Source organism: Lepidochelys olivacea (assembly GCF_965140295.1).
Source record: "Lepidochelys olivacea isolate rLepOli2 genome assembly, chromosome: 11".
NCBI classification, from domain to species: domain Eukaryota; kingdom Metazoa; phylum Chordata; order Testudines; family Cheloniidae; genus Lepidochelys; species Lepidochelys olivacea.
In genome coordinates, this window is record NC_140421.1 from 47,569,305 (window position 1) to 47,590,739 (window position 21,435).

The 21,435-nt window shown below is 40.2% G+C and overlaps 1 protein-coding gene across 3 annotated transcripts in view; it reads right to left on the bottom strand.

Moving 5' to 3' along the window:
- Positions 1-12,663: 12,663 nt before the first annotated feature.
- PDE1A (phosphodiesterase 1A) overlaps positions 12,664-21,435 on the bottom strand; it is a 244,925-nt gene continuing 236,153 nt past the window's right edge. For all 3 annotated transcript variants that reach the window (XM_084643372.1, XM_084643371.1, XM_084643369.1), the window contains 2 exons: positions 14,860-14,979; positions 12,664-14,483 (listed from right to left, as the gene is read on the bottom strand). In XM_084643372.1, coding sequence (XP_084499498.1) covers positions 14,903-14,979 — 77 coding nt within the window. In that variant the 3' untranslated portion in view covers positions 12,664-14,483; positions 14,860-14,902. The remainder of the gene's footprint in view (positions 14,484-14,859; positions 14,980-21,435) is intronic.

Genomic DNA, 21,435 nt, shown 5'->3' on the forward strand with positions numbered 1-21,435 from the left:
ATCCAATCTAAACCTCCCCCACTGCAACTTGAGACCATTACTCCTCGTTCTGTCATCTGCTACCATTGAGAACAGTCTAGAGCCATCCTCTTTGGAACCCCCTTTCAGGTAGTTGAAAGCAGCTATCAAATCCCCCCTCATTCTTCTCTTCTGCAGGCTAAACAATCCCAGCTCCCTCAGCCTCTCCTCATAACTCATGTGTTCCAGTCCCCTAATCATTTTTGTTGCCCTTCGCTGGACTCTCTCCAATTTATCCACATCCTTCTTGAAGTGTGGGGCCCAAAACTGGACACAGTACTCCAGATGAGGCCTCACCAATGTCGAATAGAGGGGAACGATCTCGTCCCTTGATCTGCTCGCTATGCCCCTACTTATACATCCCAAAATGCCATTGGCCTTCTTGGCAACAAGGGCACACTGCTGACTCATATCCAGCTTCTCGTCCACTGTCACCCCTAGGTCCTTTTCCGCAGAACTGTTGCCTAGCCATTCGGTCCCTAGTCTGTAGCTGTGCATTGGGTTCTTCCGTCCTAAGTGCAGGACCCTGCACTTATCCTTATTGAACCTCATCAGATTTCTTTTGGCCCAATCCTCCAATTTGTCTAGGTCCTTCTGTATCCTATCCCTGGATACATAAGTCTCTGGCTCTCTTCCCCTCGCCCCACAACACACTTTGTGACAACACAGCAGGTTTTGACAAAACAAGTGTTCTAACAGTGCTAACTGTTGCCAAACTTTCTCTCTCAAGCATTGCCCTTGTCCTCTCCTTACCAAGTCCTAGCTCTCTCCAACTAGAATTGCTTCCTATTGTTATCTTAGTTTGTAAGGCCCACTTGGTATCCTAGATGGCATAGTCTTTGTGATGGGATTTTTTTTTTGATTAATAGCTTCTGCAGCATATTCTGGGACCTACCAAAATTAAAATAAAAAGTAATCCCCACCGCCCTGCCTCAGTTTCTTTTCTGTGATTTGACCAGTTAGATGGGGCTAAATTACTGGTACACGCCAGAAAGCTTTCAGTAGGGTTTGCAGTGTGATTGATGGGAGCAAAGCTTTCTGGGATGTGTTGGAGCTGCTGCCAATAGGTAGCAGATAGAAAGAAGCCGTGGAGTTTTGCTGACCGGTGAAGCTGCAGGCAGGGAGACACTAGCAAATAAACACAACTGAACAGCAGGAAACAGTGATGTGCAGTGTTTGCGCATTTCAGTGGGGCAAGTGCAGGTTTGGTTGCTTCCCCCGCAGCCTCTGCCAGGGGTGTCTGTGTAGTTTTTCCCTTTGCCTGGGCCATATTTGTTCCAGGGCCCTCACAAAACTGGAATGACAACATATTTTCCTACTTATTAGTTATGCAACCTTTACTGTATTTGCAGTGTGCTGTAAGCGGTAAGACACAGAGAAGTGTGCACTGAAATGTGACTATCCCTTTCAAATCCATGAATCATTTGCGGAGGCAGGGGAGCAATTGTTCTCCAGTGCTCGATTTGGGGACAGGGCTTGAAAAAAAACCAAGCTACACTGTGACATAATGCCCTATTTTAAAGGGCCAGAAACAATGGTTCCTCCTGAGTTATCAAAGGCGCTATCAAATTTCCCAATCCCAAGAGATGCCAGCAGGAGGAATTTGGTGGGAGAAAGGCTTCCCTGCCTGTCCACTACATCTCATAAAGAAGCAGGAAGCAGAAGTGGACCTTCTGGCTGCTCTCCTAAGAGCCCAGATAAGGGAGGAGGATTATCAATCACTCTCAGAAGACATCGGAACTGGGCAGCAAGTTGCAGGTCCTCCCACAGGAAGAGCATGTTAGATGCGGGGAAGAGCTAAAGCCTGTTGAAGAGATGGGAATTTGTATGAGGAGACAGGCCCAGAGGGTAAATTGTGAGGAGCAAGACAGAAGTCATTTGGGAGAAGCTCCACAGTAGAATATGACCTTCAGCGACACACCACGCTATTTGGATACATCTCTGAATGAAACCCTTATTGGTCCCCCATCTCTAAATGTTGCCACTGTGTTTCATCATTTTTAAAAGCCTCTTTCTTTTCTTTCCTAAACCAGCAACAGGCTGGCTTCTCCTGCCAAAAGCCTCATCTTGCCTGTGGTCATTACTCAGAATCCCCACAGCAGATCAGCTTTTTAGATATGGATCAAGACAAAATAGGAAAATTAAGCCCAGCTCAGTCACTCTGTGTTCCCCCTTGAGCCACATAGATCAAACCTAGAATGAGCATAAATATGCAGCCCCTTATCCCAGAGAAGCTTGTCAAGAGCCAAAGTGGGAAACATTGCTGTAAACCAAGGTGAAACTCGGGAGGGAAATGACTGCAGCCAGAGACGGCGGGCAGATCCTCAGCTGTTGTAAACTGGCACATCTTCATTGGCTTTAGTGGAACTATGCCAGCTTAACACCAGCGCCCTTGCTTTTAGAACTGAATTTTAAAAGAACTGGGTAATTTTACTGCCACTTTGGAGCTCTGCTATTAAAGGTAACAACACAGGTAATTAAACTACATGCTTCAAAGCATACAATGTTTAAAGCATACCTCTGTAGGGGGTCATCCTTCCACACAGACAAACACCATGTCCAGTAGTGCACACGTGGCTGGGTGGCGTTAGGGAGGGGGGGCTTTGCATTCCTCTGAAATGTCAGATGTTGGAGACAGGACACAGGCATGGCTGGATCAAGGATTTAATTTGGGATGACAGGGCTGTTCCTTTGTTCCTATGTACTTACAAATATTAATCATTCTACTTAGCACTAGGATAGTCTTTTTCATCGGAGGAGCTCCCAGACAGAGCAGCCTCTGATTCACTTCAGAGAAGAGCCCAATACTGCAACCTACTGGCACGGACAGTAATACAGAAAAATACGTGGGCAGCTGATGTATGGAGGCATCAGAGCTCAAAAGGCAGCAGGTGCAAGTCCATCTCCTGTATACATATGCTAGAACAAGGTGGTAATTTCCAGTAGATATTTTAGTTTGTGGGTGGGAGAGAGCTTGTTACTTGATAATAAAATATACAAAGACCCTATTTTCTTCTAGTGTCTGAGTGTATTCTGAAGATTAGGCAATGTCCTTTCCTAGATTAAGTGGCTGAAGTCAGTAAAAATGGAAAGGAGTGTCAGTTTCACAGCTAACAGGAAAAGCATGAATTAGAAAAAATCCATGGCTCACACAATGAGCGAACGAGTGAGAGGAAGGGGGATTGAATAAGCAGGTCAACAGTTGCACAGACTAGGAGGGTCTTAAGTGACTAGCACAGTGAACAGCACAAGAGGCAGGTAGAGATCAAAGCATCTGTGGTGGTACGTCCATCTCCAAAGAACTCCCAATCTCAAGTGCTTCCTCCCAGGCGCTCCCCACAGGTTTTGGAAGAGCTGGGAGGTGGGTACCACATTTGCAGGCCAGAGTGCCTCCTGAAGTGTGTTTTCTTGAGTCTGCTGCTGTGTAAAGTCGGGAGCCTGAATTTGGCCTTCTATATTTAGAAAGAAAGCAAAAAGAAAATAAACTGATTTCCTTTTCAGTGTACTGTATCCACACCTTCCAGTATCCCTTAACTCATTGTTCACAATACAGTTTGCAGACTTTTACTATTGTTACATTAGCCAGTCCTGCTCCCTTCTTACATAACACTTATTAATCTATAACACGTGTCTTTTAGCTGCACTGGTGCAACAGTCCTTCTCAATTGCATTGCACGTTGCTGTGCCCTGCCTCTCATTGACCACCGTGAGCTCAGTCTACTGGGACGCTCTCTTTTTGGCAGTCCTAACAGTAGCTCAGGCATTTACTCAGCTGATCTCAGCTGGGCCTGGAACTCCCATGAGGGTCGGGGTGACTTCAACGCCGATTAACTTTACTGACATCACAAGCATAAAAAAAATCCAATCGGAAAAATTCAAGTGATCACAGGGTGAGCACTTTGTTACTAGGGGGCAATCTTCATCCTGGAGTTGGCTCAGTAGCATCTGCCAAGCTATACGCACCCCAGAAAGAGACAGCAGGAAAAGGCACAGTAGTGAAATGACATCACAGTTACAAATGTGTTCACTTGGCAAAGCTACCTCCTTATCCCCAGAAAATCTCAAACCACAAACTTACTGTCCCATGATACTTCACACAGTGCTTGTTTCCCTCTATCTTTAGGAGGAAAAATACAGACCACTTGATGGATGATCACTGCCAGAGGTCGGCAGGAAGGCTGACCCTACGTGCAGTGACTCTCCTGGAGCACCCAACTCCCTCTGGGCACTGGCCCAGACCACATCTGCCTAGCGCTCTTGGAGGAAACAAGAGAGAAACCTCTCAACTCATCTGAAAAACAATAGAATTCAAACCCCATAAAATGGGCCATCTTTGAATGAAGAAAAAGCCCTCTTTCACCTGCCAACCCAACAAGCAGGAAAGGTCGTTTCTGCTGTTGTAGTTTAGTGCATAAATGTCATCTTAAATCCTGAATATCAATTGAGTCCTAACTACTTTTCTACTTTTTCAGGCTCCAGAGAGCTGCAAGTTATGGGATAACTGACTCAGGCATCCCACAATGGAACAGCTGGAGAGAGAGTGGTGTGAGGAAGGGGCATTCCCATTTTCCAAAAACCTGTGTTTTTACTGTGCAGTTTTGTATCACTAGAAGGACAAATAGTACATCGTTTGTCTGCAGTTGTGCACTTACCTAGTATAGACTGACCCTTAGTGGTAAACTGGAAATATGAGCACAGTTCAAATTTCAAAACGGTGTTTTTCCATGATCTAATTATTTGGAAAGGGGTAGATATATATGCTGTATGTCACCATACATGTAAATAGCCCCTGTAATTGTCAGAAGTATAAATAATACCAGCGCTATCAAATAATGATTACACGTGAAGAATGCAAAATGAAAATTGTGGTGTCAAGACACACTCTATACTATGAGCAACAAAGAAGAAGTCTGTATTGGGCACTAAAAAATACCTCAAGCTAACTATGGAATATGTATTAATTAGATCTCCAAAATACCATCTTTCTGAAAAGCAGCTTATGTGTAATATTCCTCCTTATTAATCAAAGCAATGGGGCAGTGTGAAATCTTCAGAAAATGAATGGATTGCAGACGATTGCCTGCCTCTTTAATAATGACAGAGGAAAACACCAGCTTCCAATGCCAGAGACTCTCAGACTTCTTTATTTAAGCAGACACATTTTCAGTTTTCAAGGCAGTGAGGTAGACATGTTGGTTTCTTATTGCATTTTTTCCCTGCAGCATTAATTCAATTGATATTCTTCCCTAATCATGCTAATTATACTGCCATATGTTGCTCTCATCCTTCTTTTTCTGTCCTACTGGGACACAGATCCCCTCTTTTGAATATGTCATTTGTTTAGTACATGTATTGAGGGTTTTAACATTATATGAATCTTTTAATTGCTTTTTTAAACACTCAGCAGACTGGATATTAAAAAATTGTCATGCAGGTCAATTATAAATAATATGTGAATTGCATGTGTGGGGTTTTGTTTTTTTCTGTAAATCTCTAATTTACTAGAAGTATCAAGTTTATAGAAATTATTCACATGACAACACACACACACACACACACAATCATAAAAATGTAGGGCTGGAATAGAGTTTGAGAGGTTATCTAGTCCATCTCCCAGTACCTAGGCCAGCCCTGACCTGTGTTTGTCGAACCTATTGTTTAAAAACCTTCAGTTCTGGTGATTCCACAACCTACTTTGGTAACTTATTCCAGTACTTAAATATCCTTATAGTTAGAAAGTTTTCCCTGATATCACATTTAAATCTCCCTTGCTGCAAACTAAGCCAATTACTTCTGGTCCTACCTACACTGGACATGGAGTACAATTGATCACCATCCTCTTTATAAACAGCTCTTAACATATTGGAGACCATTATCAGGTCTCCATTCAGGCTTCATTCTCAAGAAGAAAGACAAAGACAGAAAAAGAAAGACCAAATCAGGACCAATTCTTTCTGTTTAATAGCACCCTCGGTTTAACTCCCCATTTTTCTGCTCTAACAAAAGCTACCTTATAAAAGCCAGGGTGCTTAGTGGTGCTATAATGGACATGCATATTGCATGGTATTAAACCACCTAACACAGATATTGTCTAGTTCAGCAAAAATGTACTCGCTGTAAAAGATAAACACAAATTAAATTCAAAGGAGATAAAGGGAATCTGAATAGCTCTATTTATATAGAGCTCTTTAGGTTTCCCAATTAACAGCCCAATCCCATGAGGTGCAGAGTACACCCATCAGTAGGGTAGCTGAATGTGACTTGATGTCATGCAGTGCCTCTCCGGCAGCCATTAGTACCTCACAGGACTGGGCCTTACTAGAAGAGAAAATAACTAATAATATAATTGAATAATAGAGCAAGTCAATAGGCTGAACACATCCCTCATATTGGTTTCAGAGTGGTAGCTGTGTTAGTCTGTATCAGCAAAAACAACGAGGAGTCCTTGTGGCACCTTAGAGACTAACTCATTTATTTGGGCATAAGCTTTTGTGGGCTAAAACCCACTTCATCAGATGCATGGCGTGGAAAATACAGTAGGCGGATATATATATACACAGTACATGAAAAGATGGGAGTTGTCTTACCAAGTGGGGGGGTCAGTGCTAACGAGACAATTCAATTAAAGTGGAAGTAGGCTATTCTCAACAGAATTGTCTCGTTAGCACTGACCCCCCCACTTGGTAAGACAACTCCCATCTTTTCATGTACTGTGTATATATATATCCGCCTACTGTATTTTCCACGCCATGCATCTGATGAAGTGGGTTTTAGCCCACAAAAGCTTATGCCCAAATAAATGAGTTAGTCTCTAAGGTGCCACAAGGACTCCTTGTTTTTATCCCTCATATAATATCACTGGCTGCAATAATGTTAGCTCAAGGATGAATTTGACATCTTGTGTTATTGAATTTGGTCCAGGAGATCAATCCATTTATTCTTCAAGTAATAAAATAATGTAGATTTTTATGGGATTTGAAATGATTGCTCATGACATTCTGAGTAGAGCTGAACTGAAAAAACCTGAAAAAAAATTATTTTGGGTTGACCCAAAATGGAAATTTTTAATTTTTCTTTCTGAAATGAAAAACTGAAAAAAATTTAACCTGGGGTTATTGAAAAGTTTTCTTGGACCTGAAACTAATTTTTGTGGTTATAGTTTTTTAGTTATGTTTAGGGGTTTTTTTAATACTTTTTGTTTTGTTTTAAATAAATTTAGCTAAGTTTTGACCCACACCATCATTCTGAAGCTAACAAAAAAAGATCAAAACATTTTGTTAGACCATAAGAACAGAAATGCTGGGTCAGATCAATCATCCATCTAGCCCCGTATCCTGTCTTCCAATAGCAGCCAATACCAGATGCTTCCGAGGGAATGAACAGAACAGGGCAATTATCGAGTGATCCATCCCGTTCTTCAGGCCCAGCAGCTGGCAGTCAGAGGCTTGGAGACATGCAGAGCTTGGTGTTGCATCCCTGACCATCTTGGCTAATAAATTCATGGAACATAGGTCCATTGATGTATATCTACTTCTTTTTTGAACCCATTATGCTTTTGGCTTTCACAACATCCCCTGGCAATGAGTTTCACAGGTTGACTGGGCATTGTGTGAAGTACTTTGTTTTGTTAGTTTTAAACCTGCTGCCTGGTTCTTGTTATGTTATTGTTTTGACATTTAAAAAAATTGTCCAAAACTAGTTGCTGAGTTCAACTCAAATTTGTAATTAGTTTCAAACAACTGGATACTGCATTTTTCAGTGAATAAGCTATTTGTCTGAAAAATTTCACCTAGCACTAATTAGTCACATAACCCCAAAGTCTTCCTCAGACTACAGCCTTGTTGCAGTCAACAAGTGTATTGCCTATGTAAGGATTTCAGAATTAGGACCTAGATTATGATGAAGTCACTTTTCAACTATAGTCCAAACAAAAACTAAAAGTTTCTATTCTTTTATCTTTGGAGAATCAGAGGTTTAATTCAATTCTGTTCAGGTTCTTGTGCTGCGCCCATCACTGTGGAATCTGAATGCCTAACTTCAACTGTAATTTTACATTAGATTTGTTTTAAATAAGGATTGACACAGTGTTTTTTAAAGGAATAAAATTACATCCTTTATAAAAGCATTTAAATAATAGGTGGAATTCCAAAACAATTCTAAGAAATTGTTTACCAAAAATAAGCTGTCACAAAGCAGTGTAATAGGGATCAAGAGCACAAGTGGTATTTAAAAGTCAACAGCAGCTTTATCAGCATCTCATGTTTTTCCAACACCTTTATGTTTTCTTTCCATTTTGTCAGTCTTTATGCATCACTTGAATACTAATTAGTTAATTACATCACTTGAGTAAATGACTGGTGGTAATGAACTAAAATTAGGGCTATTTGATCTCTGTTGGAGGGCTGTAGTGTTGGCCAAGCTTTTCTGATGGCAGCATCAGTTTCATTGGCCTCCAAGTTGGAATAAAGATACTATAACCAAAGTAGCTGCATAATCAAAATCAGAACTTTTTTGCAGCCTAAAATGACTAACGTGCTGGTCCTGCAATGATTTACACACATATTTAACTTTATGAACATGAATAATTTGATTGACCTCAGTAGGATGTAAGACGTAAGATGATTCACATGTGTAAGATTTTGTAGGATCAGAACCTAAGTAATTACAACTCTTCAGTCATACCAGGTTCACCCCACTTGGGCATGAGAAAAGCACCTTTACAATGTTGTTTGGAGCCCTGCTAAATAAATGAATGAGCAGGAAAGTTAAATCAAATCCCAGAGAAATGAAATGTCCCAAATATTTTTCCCATAATGCAGCTTATATAAAGCAGCTATAGATTTTTAAAAACTTTTTTTTTTACTTAAAAATAAATTAAAACCACTACATGCCAGCAGAGGCCAATATTTTGCTTATTTTGGTTTTCTAAGGGTGTGATTTTCAAAAGTAAATGGGAGTTCAAAGTCAGTGGGAGTTGGATGCCTAAATCCTTTAGATGCATTTGAAAATCCCAATGTAAAACATGACAAGTAAAATTTTTCCTTAAGCTAAATCAGTGTAAATCCAAATGCTGATTTACCCTTTTGGTGTCTATGGAATTCCACAGGATTTACACCCACATAAGTGAAAACAGATTTTGGCTTCACACATTTTCGTGGGTTCCATCTGATAATACTAATTAAATACCAAATGGCACATTAGCTATAAGGACCCTCAGAAAAATAATTCGATAGGACACTTGTGTAATGTAATTTTACTTGAGAGTTGCAGTCGAACATTTGTTTTGTATTTAATTCTCTCTCTTGCTGTCATTCGCTATCACTGCACACCAATATTCAATTAAAACACATGATTAAATATCTATTTTTACACCCTTACTACTGAGGTCTTGAATATCATTGTTTATTTTAAATTATTTATTATTTCTATCATGCCTTGCATGGCATTCTACAGCCTTACAAAAAGACATGAAACTTGCCCTGTGGAGCTCACAATCTAAAGTAGACATAGTCCAGACAAATAAAGACGGATGGGATATAATAGAGAAAATCTGTTGATGTTGTTTATCTTCCCTTGTAAATTTCATATTGAAGTCAATGGGAGTCTTTCAATTGATTTCAATGGGAGTTGGATGGGAACCAGGTATTCTGATCTATAGTCCATTGCAGTCAATGAGAGTCTTTCCATCTACTTCAGTAGGCTTTGAATTAAGCCCTTTGCTCCAGATTTGGGTCCGATCTTGCAAACCCTTACTCACACGAATAGCCCCATTGACTTCAATGGGCTCAATCACATTGGTCAGGCTTTGCAAGATCCATGTTTAGCTGGTTATTTTTTCCTTAATGTGAGTAATATTTAGGAGGACAAGCCCAAGTCTGAACATAAATGTAAAAGGTTAACTGTGGCAGCCAGCTAAAAAAAGTTAATTTCAAGATGGACTTGAGGAGAGCAAAATTGCTTGGTAAACAGGAGGCGGCATGAAAAAAGTGCAGAGTCACAAAAGGAAGAAGGATTTGGTAAAATCCATTTATGCTGTGTCATTTTTTCCAAAGACAATCCATATGCAAATGATCAAACATGCTTCAGTAAAGCAAACTTGCATTGATACTCAAATGTTTCACAATCCTTGCCCTCAAATATGATTTATTTAGCAATATTATCATAGGAAATACGGACAAGTACAGCAGAATAAAAACACAAGAGTTGTAGGTTGAGAATTAAATAAAAATACTGACTAAATCATAATCCATAACGATATTACACGATATATTTGTCAGATAACTCAAGATAAAAATACAAAATGAAACTTTTGAGGACTATGCCTATCTATGGCGCCTCACTGTACTCTATGGGAGTGCATTTCCATAGTGCAGTGGTTCCAACCTTTCTCTGCTGCGGCACACCTTGATACCTTCCATTATTTTGAGGCACACCACCATATTGTCTCCAAATGAATTCACCCTCTTACCGCCTCGGTTTAAGCAGTTTACCACCCTGGCCATTCACAGTCTGTACAATAGAGTTAATGATGCTAGAATCTAACATCATTAACTTTAGTGCACAGACTGTGACAAATATTTTCAGCTGACTCACACATTCACACCAGGAAGACCCCAATTCTGCTCCACCTCCACCCAGGCCCCACCAGTTCTGCCCCCCATCTCCCCAGCCCCCACCTCACACCAATTCTGCCTTCCCAGATCCCCCACCCAGCCCCTATCAGTTCTGCCCCCCAGATACCACACCCCAACAGTTATTCCCCCTCAGCACCGCCAACTCACACCCAGCCCCCGCCCCCCAGTTCAGCCTCCCATCTCTGCTTCTCCTGCAGTTCTTCCTCCCTTCCAACCCTGGAGCACTGCAGTGAGGTTCCCACTCCACTTGCAGGCTGGGGCGGGTGGCTCCAGGGGCTCTTCCTCCCATACTCAGCCAGCAGCTGCAGGAGGGAGTGGGAGGGACAGAGGAGCTGGCCCGTTGCTCACAGGTGGGGAGGAGGGAGGGAGATTGAGCGCTGATTGGTTGCTCTGTCTCTGGAGGAGGCCGAGCAGTGAGGCAGATGGCCAATGAGAAGGTGGCTTCCCCCCTTCTTTCTCCCTCCCTCCCCACCCTTCCACAGGAGTCAAATTTGCTATCTTAACCTCCCTTTGGGGAAGAGAATGTGACACATGCATAATATTTGAAAGGGGCCTTGTCTCAGACAGCAAAAGTACAGAATGTGATCCAACTCTGACACTAATTAAAATACATGGGCAAGTTTTTTGTTCTCACATGGAGTTTTTCAAAAAATTCTCTGGCACACCTGTTCAGCCTGTCAGCACACCATAACACTGGGAAACACTGCCATAATGCTCTAGGGGAGATGCATACACAAACCCCATTCTTTATGGCCTCAGGCAATATTGTGTTAATACATCCTCATACATTTAAGGGGGAAATTCATCCTCCGACAGAGGCCTCAGCACAAGGTCTATACACCATCTAAGTCCCCCTTATACTATATTTTGAATAGTCAAATGAGTTGGCGCATAGGTCTCAGGTTGATTCTCCCCAGTGAGGTAAATTTCACCTCTATAGATAACCCAGGATCTGGGTCAAACACAGGTACAATCTTACTGTAAAGAAAGAAAGAAACTTAACTGATGTTACCTAGAAGACATACTTGAGAAAATGGAGTATCCTTCGTCACTATTTCAATGAAGTCCATCACAGTGCTTAAATTTAATACAAACTGGCAAGTCAGGTAATTTATACAGAAGATACATTTGCAGATTAATGATCCAGTCCTGGAAGGTGCTGACTACCTCCTATGAGGTGTAGAGCTCCCCTAACTCCCAGCCAAGGCGCTGAGGGTGCTCAATATGAGTGGAGCATGCTGAACACCTCACATAAGGCACACAGGGCCTTGCAGCTTCTGGAGTGAACTCTGCTGGTAAATACATTTTCAGTAACAAACGTCTGCTGTGTGTAAATCACTCCTGGACATAGATACAGTAGAGAGGTCAAAGTCAATTCTGAAAAAAAGTCAAAAGTTGAAATGTGTGGGTCAAACTTTGTATGCATTTGTGCAAAGCTGTTGGTCTCTGTGAGCCATGAACAGCATGTCTGGAAAATACTCTCTTATAACAGTAAGATTTCATTGGCTTCATTTGCAAAGATGCCAAAGCACCTGCAGCCCCTACCAACTCCAATGTGAGCTGTGGATGCTCAGCACATCTGAAAAATCTAGCCCCATGTTTTTCCACATGGCAACATCCTGAAGTTCTTACTCCAGTCTTACTGAGGCAAGACTTCCATTGAATTCAAAGGCAACTATGCCACAGTACCTAGTCAGCTCAGACTTTACAAAATTACTTCTGATATGACCATACTGTCTTTTACATCATCTGAATGGTTCTAAGAAACCATCAGATTATTTATAGTATATTATAAGAGGGGGTGAAAACCATTCAGTGAAAGGATGAGAAGGTACAATTGAGGGATTCAGGTAACTAATGATCTGTCCAAACTCTAGCAGAGTATATATATAAATCCTTAACTCAGCAAAAAAAAAACAACAAAAAAACAACAACCCCCCAGCCTCCCCCCCCCCCGTTATGTTATAATGTATATGATACAATTTCATGTTAACATTTCATTTGTTATTTGCCCTGTACAGAAAGTCCATGCTAAATACAAGCTCTGGACCGGATTCACAAAACATTTAAAATGCACTTTTTACACCCTCTATGCACAAATATTTCTTAAATTAAAACTATGCACACTAAATATGCATAGTGAATATATGGCTTATGTGTTGAATGACGTGAGTTCCACCTTTTGGTAGTCCCTTAACCCCAATACTGAGAGCTTGCAATATACCCAGTTCAATCACAATTGCTCGGGTGTGTGCAGACCAAAAAAAGGGCAGAGTCAACAAATACAGACACATACGTGAGAATCAACATAACTGTGACTATTGCATTAGCCCTCATTCAAGCCGGGTGAAATTCGCCCATGCTGAGGACCAGTATGAGGCCTATGCTCCACTTTAGTCCCACTTAGGGCCCCAAAATAAACAGTACATAGGTCTCATTTTGGCTGTCTAGACAGGAGTGAATTTCACACCCACCGAACACTGTTGTAAAAGGGGCTAGTGGTTGCTTATGAAGGGTTGTTGGTCATGGAGGTCACCATCCAAAGGCCTGTTAAAGGAATATTGTAAGTTTAAAGGCCTAAGCCACCTGGTCAAAGCATGCAACCCAGAGGGCAGTGTGGAGTTACAGGGTTTCCCTTTAGATTCCAGATGCAGGGGCGAGCAGTTGATTGCAGGCTGTGTGAGTTAGAGGGAGTGAGCCAGGAGAAGTCGTCATGTGTGACCCTGGAAGGATGGGAGCCTCTCCTTGGGCACTGTGCAGGCTGGAAAGGCTCATCTGGGAGTTTCTGAACATGGAAATTAACTGCCTGATTGCTGTACACTTCTACTGTTGCTCGGGGAAACAGGATTGTGTGAATATTTTATGTAAATAAACCAAATACAGCATGGATTATCTTGACTCCATGTCACTGAGTTTTCATACAAACAGAATCACCCACAAGCCCCCAAATTTTTCCTTCCTGCTCAGTCTAAGGGGCCACAATACCATCTGCAGACTATTTATACATGGTTTTGTTTAAATGAAGCCAATGTGTCACTTGAACATTCTTGTATCTGCTTCCCCTGCCCTGATCTTGAACAATATACACCTAACTCCATGGCAGGCGTGACTCCACTGCAAAGGTCTTACGGAACACCATAGGACATGGCATTAGAACATTTTGATCTTAGCATTGACAATTATTTAACAGGTTTTCAACTGATATTTCAAAGGCTGGTTTCGTTAAACACCAGGTTTTCTCCAAATTGCAGCCACAGCATCAGGATACATTGATTGTTCACATGGGCTGCTTAGTACAACACTAACATTTCTCTGTACAGTCTACATTCTAATTGTTCCCAAACATTTTAAGAAACCTGACAAGTGGGCCTTAAATGTTATTATGCAATGTGGATGCATAAACAATTGTCTGTGCCAGCTTCATTTTGGCTTTCCATTTCCATTGGATGTAGATCAAGGTTACCAGCAGTTTTATAGCAAACTAGTGTAAATGGTAAGTGCCTCATATTTTACATGTATCTCATGCTCATTTGGCAACAACTGGTTTCAGTGATGCAAATAAAATGAAGTCCAAGTTTTGGCTGAAAAAGTACTCTGGCTAGGTTTAAGAAGGCAAGATAGAAGAGGAAATAAAAGTTACAAATACATCTGAAATCTTGAGAGTTATTAAGTGCCTTGAGGTTACCAGCTCAGGGTTTTATGGTTTTTTACTATCATTATTTTGTCCAATGGTTGTCCATAAAAATAGCATGGTCCAAGAATGAGTAGGTAGAGGAGATAACAGCCTCACAGAAAGCTGAATTAGGAACTTGTAGTGCTGTTCTGTTTTTCCTGCAAACAGATTTAAAATGAAAATACATGATGTGACATGCGCTTTACCATGAAACTTCAAGTATTTAAAATTCTTAAAGTGATATATTTCAGATAGATTATTTAGCCTGGAAAAGAGAAGAATTCAAAGAAACTTAAGGTACTGTTTTATCAGTCCTTCCCTCTTCTACACTGTCCCACTTCTTAAGGAGATGCTGTAGAGTCAGTTGGCCCCCAAAATTAGTAAAAAACCTACAGGTAACAGAAATGTTTCTATGGCTTTTTAAAAATGCCAGTGGAAATAATTTCTCTAATACTACAAATAAATTACTATCCCCCTGCAATGCTTGCAACCAAAACTTACAAAATTATGACATGGTAAAAATGGTAAAATTACCTCTCATGACTAAAATGTCAGAAGCCTTTAAGTAGCAGCAAATCTAGTTGTGTATCACAGCATGTTTTTGTTCAGTGACTTTTACTATATCTTCTGATTTTTGACAGCGTTTAGGCTCACCTGAAAAACACACAAATGGGAATGTGCCTTAAGACGTTCATCAAACCAACAGAATCTGCTTCCATTTTCATATATAATATGAACCTGTCTTGTGGATAACATATTGTAGTATTACATCCCAGTAGGACATTTTTCCTTCCTTTTCCAAAGGTTGCCTATCTTATACTTACATTTCAATCATTACTTCCTTTTCAGCGTGAATACGTGGGATTGAGTTTAATCATTTTAATTTACTCATGTGGAAAGACACAGAATGAAAGCATTGGATCAGAACATTAATTGAGACAAATATAAAGCAATTTAATTAGTCTATTGTTAATGAAGTATTAGGAAAAAAATTTAAATATCTTTTTGGTACAAATTTCAACTGCTCCTTGGGGGGAATTCACCTCTGTGAAGATGGCTACTTAAATCCATTTTGGGGGTGAGTTTCACCTGGAAAAGGCATGATACTCTAAATTTGTAATCGAAGCCTAATTTTAAGAGTTCCATTTGTCCAGTCTGCTAACTGAAACAATACCATGTGACTTATGTATTCATTCAAAACTAAGCAACACAGCTTGAATTTCAGCTCTTGAATAGTCACAATTAACAGTATTTAGATCAAAGAAATTATTTGTGAATATTTTTGAATATAGAAAATTAAAAACTGTGGACAATTTGCCACTATAGAAAGAGGTAAAATATGTCAAATACATTGAATATAAATTAGCTGCTCAGTTCTAAGCAATTAAATGCATATCGTGGTCACTGATTTGCACCAATAAAACCTAGAGCCGGTTCGCAGATTGTGGAGGAAGGAAAGCAAGAAAAAAAAATAGAAGGGCAGGGAAGTAGAGGAAAAACAGATGGGGAGATAGAGAAAGGCAGAGAAAGATGTTTGAAAGAGGAAGGAAGCACTGTTAGAAGCTAAGAATGAAAGTAGAGGAAGAGCATTTAAAGGAGGACAAACAATAGTTTGTAAGTGGGAGGAAACAAAAGGAAGAGGAATTTAGCTTGAAAACAGAATGATTAGTAGAGAAGTGTCAGAGGAAGAGTATACCAAAGAGGGAAGAAGAAGGAAGAGGAGGAAAAGCATTGAATTCACTATGTTTGAAATCTTAGTGCCACTGAAGACAGTGGGAATTTTGCCATTTACTTCAGTGGGGCCAGGATTTCACCCCTGCTCTAAACCCCTTACGGTTTCACATATCTGAATGCCATGCTCTAGTGTTTGGGAAGCTAGGTCAGCCCCCCCCTCAAGTTGCTCTTCCTCTGTCTTCCTTTCTAAAGCTGTTTATCAGAGCTGTGTGAAGGATGGAAGTTCTATTTCATGAAGGATTTCAAGATTTCTGAATCTGGCCTCATTCTAAACTGAAATAAAAACTGAAAATTTCAAAATTTTCCATGAAGTAAAATTCTGAAAAGAAATGTTCATTTTGGGTCACACTACCTGTTTCAGTTTGTCTTTGACTTTTTATAGTTTGTAATATAAGCTATAATGAAAAGTTAAAGTAAACCAAATAAGTTTCAGAACAAAAAAATGAAATGTTTGCTCCTACAATTGCAAAACAGGGTATCTGGACATAGTTGGAACTTTCCCCCTCCATTTTTCCTTCAAAGTTAAATTCCAGCAAAGTTGATCTGATGTGAAGTGTTCTGATTTTGATGGACCTGCATATTCCAAAGAAATATGATTCAGGCAAGGTTTCTCTGGGCAGCATTTTGATCAATAGCTCAATTGCTTTGTTCTTTGAGCTTACCTTATTCTTTATCCACATAGCATATGTTTTTCTCCTAATTATCATTTAAGGATCAGGGCCCTGATTCAGCATTGCCTTGCGCCTTACACCAGCGTCAAAGTGGATTAAAATACTACCAAATCCCCCTTTGCACGGATGTAAATAATTACACCTGGTGTGGGGAAAAGTATGAAGTGGGGTCCAGGAATCTACCACGTCTCCTTTGACTGACACTTATATGCCAGAGAGTGATCAACGGATGTCATCTGAGCCAACGTAGATTACATTTCCACATTGTTGATGTGGATTTCCCTGTTGCTAGTCTATCTGGTTATGCTCCACGAGGCTTTGAGTGACCAATTGATACTGCCCATGTGTGTTTTATACTACTCGTAGTTACTGGATAGTCATCTACCATCACAGAGATTGATGCTATAGTCAGTCATTTTTAGTCACAGATTCACTGGCTTCTTAAATGTTATTTCTTGACACATTAAGGATATGTGGTTTTTTTCAGGAGGTGTTTCCTTGGAAACTTTTCATGGTCAGTTTTGCATGAATGCCGGCCTGAGGATGAATCAGGTTTGGTTAATGAACTAGGAGTACCTGCTAGATTTAGAGTTAAATCTAAGAGTAGGTGCTAGGACAGCAGATCCCAAATTTTGCCATTGCATGGACCTCCTCTTAGTAGATATAAGGTATCAAGATCCATCTCCCCCTCTATATGCAAGCATGGTGACACCACCTTGCCTTGCATTTACAATCCCCTCCCTTCTTTGTAGCGACTGCAGTAGTTGCTTACTCATTACCATTAGGAATTTATGTATTTTTAGTTGTCTTTAAAGCATTGTGTTTTATCCTCTTAAAAATATTTAATCATGCTGTCTCCCTTTGCTTTTCATTTACTCTCCTCTCACATCTGTTCTGTTCTTCTCAGCATAAAACAAGCAGCAGCAGCCAGCACCTGTGTCATTTCTCCACAGAGCACCAGCAAGTGCTCCATAGACCTCTGTTTGGAAACTGCTGGCATGGGAGCTGGGACTTGGTGGCCAGATACTATGGTGATGGGCAACACATTAGACATGTAGATAGATAGATAGATAGATAGATAGCTAGATAGCTAGATATAAAACTAGGACATGCAAAAATGTCTGAGAAACAGAGAGATGCTTGTTGAGGCAACTAACTCTGGGTTGGATCATAAGTCAAATTTGCCCATGCATGAAAAGGAAATGGCTCTGATCACCCGGGAGAGATAAGTCCCCTCCCCCCCCAGGAGGTAATGGTAATGCTACTTCTTGTGGGCCCAGAAGGGCAAAGGGAACACTAGGGTGGTGTACACCCATCCAAAAGGAGCATGTCTATGTGGGTTGGGGCATAGCCAGGGTCCCACTCAGCATGCACAATGGCTGGTGACTTAAAGGCCATCACTGGAGAGAAGGGGTGTACCTTTCACCCAGGGGTCCCAAGAACCATTGTGGAGTTTGCCCTCTTCATCTTTTCTGGAGGCATTACACCTCCCTGTGATAAACAGACATAATGTGGTACAAATTGATCACCAGTTCATTCTCTCCTTATACTCCTCTCCCCAACACTCCACTGGCTTTAAGAGCCAAACCTTACCCCATATTCTAGGGCACTGGGGTTACAGATATATGGTAGACACTCTTTGCTTGAATAAGTAGAAGCTAGCCCAACCCAAAAAAGGCCAGTTCACACCAGAACAGTAGCTTTTACACAGTCATGTCCCCCAACATAAAAGACCCCTAATATCTAAAAACACTTTCCATTATTCACGTTACAGAGGAGAGATGCCTTTGCACAATTTGTGGCAGCGTAGTCAGATGAAACCGATGCCCAAGTGTCCAGGCAGAATGTAGATTCTTTTTCTTACTTATTTCCATTGGGTTAGCAATATATGTCTTTGCTCTGCAGCTTAAGAGGTTGCAATTCAATGGTATAACTGAATCTATGCACATGTGCCTAACTTTAAATGAGCAACTGTACTATATATAAGTAGCAGTTCTCAAATTGCTTTTCCTTGCATGAGAGTTATGCATGGGTACTCTGGAAGCACATTGGCATTACCAGATGAAATGAACACTCCCTTCCCAGTTCGGAGTGAGGATGTTGATAGTGCCCTGCAGCGATGGCTCTCTTGTTTGCTGAGTGTTACATCACTTCTACACAAGACACTTGCTCTCACTGTATGGAAGACCCAACCCTTTGGGTATCACAGACAAACTGCACGGTTCCATGGACTTCTACTGTAAATGTGAAAACCACCTACATTCTGGAAACCTCAACTGAAGAGTGAAATAGTGTTTGCTTTCTTGAAAATGAAGGACAAAATGTATGAACAAGGCATAGCAATGTTCAGAGATCATTCCATTATTTATACAAGGTCCTGAGAATTCTAATATTTACAGGGAATTTTATTATTCCACAATCAACTTGCTTTAGATAGTTTATGTTTTTCATAGAGCACCAGGTCTCTGTAGAACCAATTGCTCATGATCTCTTTCATTGTATTCTACAGTCATCTTCTCAGCATATTTTGGTTTGCTTTCTCTATACTAACTGATGCCCTTTATCCTGAAGGATCCCGGCTACTTTAAAGATTGTGAGGCCAGTTTTTCAAACTAGGTGACTATCGTAGGACAACCATTTCCCCTTTTGGCTATTCACATCAACACAAGACATCTGTAACAAGGTGGGAGAGTATCTGTTTATCCATGCTGCCAGCAGGTGCCAGGGACCCTGCCTAAAGCTGTTGATGTTCTACAGACTCATTGCATCAGATACGGCAGTGTGCAAAGTTCTTATCCCATGTTTAGGAGAAGAGGTGATTTAATGGAAAATGGCATCTTCTTAAAATACGTTGGTATAACAGCTTGAGATCCTTTGCTCCAGTAGTATAAGAGGGAGGAAATGCCTGAAGATGTTAAGCACTAGTATGGAACTCATCTCTCGTTATATGTTCATTTGCATTTTTTTCTATTTTTAAACTCCCAAACAAACCCTGTTTTATAAAAATATTTTCATTAAAATCTGTAAATATAAAATACTAGTTCTTATACAGACCATAAAACCCTGAGCGGACTTACAGGACAAATATGTATTTAAGGGTATTCCATCCAACTCTTTCCTTTACCACAGCATTTTTTTGGTCATTTTTAGTTTTACGTTTTATATATTCCCCTTTTTTGCAGAGCAAGTGTGGTTTCCTCTCAATGATTATATAAAGCAAAGATTCTGTAGTCATCTGTTGTCTCAGTTTGTACTGAGATGGTAAGATCTATGGTGCAGGGACTCTCTCTTCATTCTGTGTTTGTGCGGCACCGAGCACAATGAGGTCTGGGACTGGGACTCCTAGGCACTATGGTAATACAAATAAATAATAAATAATAATATGCTCTTCTTTGTTCTTGATGTTTATATAGTAAAGACAGTGAATACCATGGCAAGTTTACAAGTTTTACATTGTTACGTTAAATGAAAAAGTACTTGCTGACTTATGGGGAGCATGGATGGATGGATATTGTGTCCATTGGTAACAACAGATACTTTAGAAGATTGAAACTATATTTCACTTTCACTGCTGGCATACTTTATTCATTCATGACTCCCTGGAGCCCTCAACAGATAGCTTTTCTCAACTACCTCGGTTTTCACTTCTATGGTCACCTGTTCCTGCTCAAAGAGAGCCCACTGTCCTCTTCCACATCTGACTCTTAATTAATTCACTGACTTGCTTTTCCCTCAACCCTCCCTTTCCACCCACGGAGAAAACATTTTTAGCAGGAAGCAAATATTGATTCTTCTGATGGCATGGTGTGCCTTACAATCACGTTTGTCCAGTGGGACTAAAGAGTTTACATGAGCTGCAGGAGGAAACAACATAACTGTCTTCCTTTTTCTCTTTGGTACATTCCTTAATTCCATTCTGTACTCAGACATTATTTGTCTCTTACACTTTTGTCACCAAAGAGCGTACAATAGTCAGCATGATACACCACAGACTGCAATAAACACTGGTTGGCTGGAAAACAGAATGTCCATCCCAGGGACATTCAGATATTTTGACATTTGTTTTCATTCTGAATTGGGAGGAAAAGTCAGAATACAAAAAATGTTCACAGAACTAAATGTTCCAAAAAATTGCAGTTCAGAAATGTGAAAGCAAGAGGTTTGTATATTTTTGACTCAAACATTTTAAAATAAAAAACATTGTTTTGAATTGGTATTTTGACTTAAAATGAATTAAAATGACATTTTTAAGGCAACCATTTCAAAACAAAATGTTCATTTAGTTTCAAAATGTCATCTTAAAAGAAATGTTTTTGTTTTGACTATCTGCACAGAAAATTAAAATATTTTGATGAAACTGGCATCTTCCCAAGAAAACAGACTGTGATGAAACCACATTTTCCAATGAAGAAATTTTCCAGTTGAAAATTTTCAATAAACTCTAGATATGATATACACCAAGAAAGCGGAAAATGAGTTGCATTAGAAAGTTGTTCATTTGCACACTTAAAATATTCTTGATGGTGGATTATATTAGTTTATATAGCAAATCAATTTCTGAAAGACTTTTGTAAAGGATTACTCTATCTCCTCCCTTTTAAATGGTTAAATTTTGTGTTCCATTAAGGCTTGCTTCTAGAATCACTTAGCACAGTTTTAATCAACAGTGCTTTGAAATACAACAGTGACCCAACACACTGTGGGT